Source organism: Echinops telfairi, unplaced genomic scaffold (genome assembly GCF_000313985.2).
Source record: "Echinops telfairi isolate 266 unplaced genomic scaffold, ASM31398v2 ScPeMD7_7469;HRSCAF=8507_1, whole genome shotgun sequence".
In the NCBI taxonomy this organism is placed as follows: domain Eukaryota; kingdom Metazoa; phylum Chordata; class Mammalia; order Afrosoricida; family Tenrecidae; genus Echinops; species Echinops telfairi.
In genome coordinates, this window is record NW_022111373.1 from 119,165,445 (window position 1) to 119,168,581 (window position 3,137).

At 46.2% G+C, this 3,137-nt stretch overlaps 1 protein-coding gene across 1 annotated transcript in view; it reads left to right on the forward strand.

The window, feature by feature from the left end:
- Window positions 1–341: 341 nt before the first annotated feature.
- The window catches only part of MTMR12 (myotubularin related protein 12), a 49,645-nt gene continuing 46,849 nt past the window's right edge, over window positions 342–3,137 (forward strand). Inside the window, exons 1-2 of the mRNA XM_045285118.1 lie at window positions 342–385; window positions 1,867–1,927. Of these exons, the coding sequence (XP_045141053.1) occupies window positions 383–385; window positions 1,867–1,927 (64 nt within the window). The 5' untranslated portion in view covers window positions 342–382. The remainder of the gene's footprint in view (window positions 386–1,866; window positions 1,928–3,137) is intronic.

Sequence of the window (3,137 nt, forward strand, 5' to 3'; positions counted from 1 at the left end):
CTTTACTCTTGCATGCCTGAGCTCTTCTCTCACGGTACCCCCGTTCTGGGCCTCTTCTCTGAAGAACAGCTTTCTCTGCTTCTCCCACTCCGCTCTGCGGCCCCACTTACAATATGTCGTCTAAGCAGCCAGCCCTCGTAGCTCCTGGGCTCCTGGGCTGCATTGATGGAGTGGAGAAAGCCCACGGCCAGTTGTGGGGCAACCATCCCTTCCTTCCCTGTGCAATTCAGTTGGGAGGGTGGGGCATCCCAGCAGGGTTGGGGGAGCAGGAAGCCCGTTCAGGGAATTTGGGGAGGGCAGAATTCTAAAAGATGTCTCCTGATTGATTTGTTTATAGAACCTACAGGGGGAAGGAAGTACTCTGTCAAGTAAACAAACCTGAATGGTAAATAATGTTTTAGTGTGTATTCTAAAAGCTTGGCTTCATGTTAATCCTTTTGACTCTGTGAACAGAGAAAACTATTAGCCTTTGCCACTAACCATTTCAGCAATTACTGGCAGGTCGTATAAACACCCGTCTCCGTGATGCTGCCATTACCGGATGCATGTCTCCTCCATTGGAGCTGGCTCCCCGCACCAGTCAAGTTGTCTAACACTTGATTAGATTTAATGAATAGCTTCGCCCTCCTCAGAAGAGGGTGATAGAAGCTGTCAAAAATAATTGTTCTTCAGATTCGCTCATAGCCAGTGACAGATGACGGGGAAAGAAAATGCAAACAGTGAGAATTTTTAAATTACCAGATCACGCATAGAATTTCCCTGTGTAACCTGATCCCTGCCTTGCATAAACTGCTGAATAATGCATGAGGATACTGGGTAATGCATTGGAAGCGTCTGGATGCTATGTATAAGCCCCCAGCGCATTGCCACACAGTTTCTTCAGATGAGTGCTCAGGCCCCAGGTCACAGGCTCCCCAGATGGTGCTGACACCACTCCCCACCCCCACCCCCTTTGAGGGCCAGGGCCTCAGAAGGGCTTGGTTTGTGGGCATCTCTCCAGATGGAAGTTAGTCCTCTCCAAGAGAGACCCATGCCCCAAACAGAAGCTTTGAGAAAGCCATAGCCTTCACCTTCAGCCTCAAGACCGGCTGTCTGTCTCTCCCTGCCTCTGCTGTGGCCAGATTTCTCTGAATGCCACCTTTCAGTCAGAATTTTGCAGGTTCTACAGGCTTACGATGAGGTGTTCTGGAATTCCCATTCCCCATAATGGTATCCATAATTTGTTCTAATCCATGCAACTGAATGCCTTTGCATCGTCAGTGATAAAAGGTACACATTAATGTGGTGAAGATTGCCAATCTTTTTCCATAAACACTGAACGTAAAATAGGTAGTTGAAGATGCTTTCCCTGAGAACCTGGTCCCAATCCCTGTTAGAAGTGAGTGCACCCCGTGACACTCAGTCTTGTGCTTTCAGACAATGTGCAATTTTCAGAGCCGTCGCCACTAAATCTGCATCGTGTTGAAATGATACTTTTTTTTTTCCGGTTCATGCCTTCGAGTGCTTTACCTGTGTTCGTTCTCTGTCCGGAGGACGCTCTTCTTTTGCTTCCTCCCCTCGATTCTGAAGGAAGAATGGGCGTGTGCTGTGTGCTCGCTCACCCCATTACTTTAGTCCACGGTCCTGTCTCCAGGTGTGATACTTCACCCTGTTCCATTAGGTGGGACTGGTCGGCACCGGTCCTACATAATTAATTTAATACATTTAACGTCTCTAACTTGTTGGAATTTTTGGTTTTCCTTTAGTTAAAAACTAAAAAAGTAACTACTGGTATATAGTTAAACTAACAAACACACTCTGAAAGCATGGCTTTATGTTATTTCTTCTGACCCTTTAAAAATAGCGCCTTTTGCTCTTCTCTTATAGGAAATCCACACCAACGACAAAGAAGTAACAGAAAAGGAAGTAACTCTTCACTTGTTGCCAGGTAACCATCATGCTCGCATCAAACCTCATGTCCAATTCAAAGCCACCATAAATGACCTCATCCCTACTATTGCTATATATAAACCCTTTGTTTTACACCCACAGAGTAGTTCCACAGTCATGAGTTGGAGACAAGTATCTAGTCTCCAGCTCCTTAACTACACCTGGGTATTACAACATCTGCAAGGAATTCCCCTAGTATCCACCCTCCTCTACACAGATGGAAAGAGATGCACCTCTTTCACAAGCGAATGAAGCTCTTTTCAGGTAGCCCTTCTTGCCAACCCCAGGTTTCCCCTCAGGTCTCAAGCCAGCACTAGCCCAGCCTCCTCCTGAGCCCTAGGCCCTCTGCGGTATCCCCACTGCCCACGTCTGTAGCTGCCTTCGCATGAAGCTACCTGAACATCCCAGGGCAAGCCTTAGGGGTGTTCTCGCCTGAGGGTACTGGTTTACTAGCCTTGGGGCTACCAGGGCTTGGGCCTGAAGCCATTATGAGGACACTAGATTGGTTGGAAACTCCTGCAATGGAGGAAAAAGTGACTGTAGCTTAAGTCACTTATTTGTGACTGAGGTACAGCGACGATTTCTATCTACAGGGAAATCCTTTGAGCTGTATTCTTCTGCTACCTTCTCTTTCTCAGTCCAGTAATAGCTCAGGAAGACATTTAAGGTTCATTACTCCAAAGCAATGGGGGCCTCGTTCTGCTGGTTTTTATTTTACTCCAGTGACTTGGGAGACTAAGAATATCCACCAACTTCTGACAGATCCACCTTCTTGGGTAAACTACGTTGTGCTCTTGTACCTGTTGAAAAAAAGGCTTTTAAATCTCAAAGGTTCTTTTCCTGCCAGATAGAACAGCCTAACCCTTCATCTATATATCTTATTGTTTTTTGCCTTTTTGTGGGACTATAGACTCTGAAATTGACTTTTATGTCTAGCTTGAAAAAACAAACGCGGTGCCACCGACTTGGTTCAGCTCTGACTCGTAGTGGCCCTAACGGACAGGGTAGAACTGCCTCTGTGGGTTTCTGAGGTGTAACTTTTTAAAACTTTTATTTTAAGCATAATTTACTCCTGAGCCTTAAGTTTTTGCTTCTTCAGTTTCTTCTGGGATAGCTCGAGATATAAGTCTTTATGGGAGCAGAAAGCCTAGTCTTTTTCCTGAAGAAGCTCCGGGTGGTTTCAAACTGCTGACCTTGCGGCTAGTAGC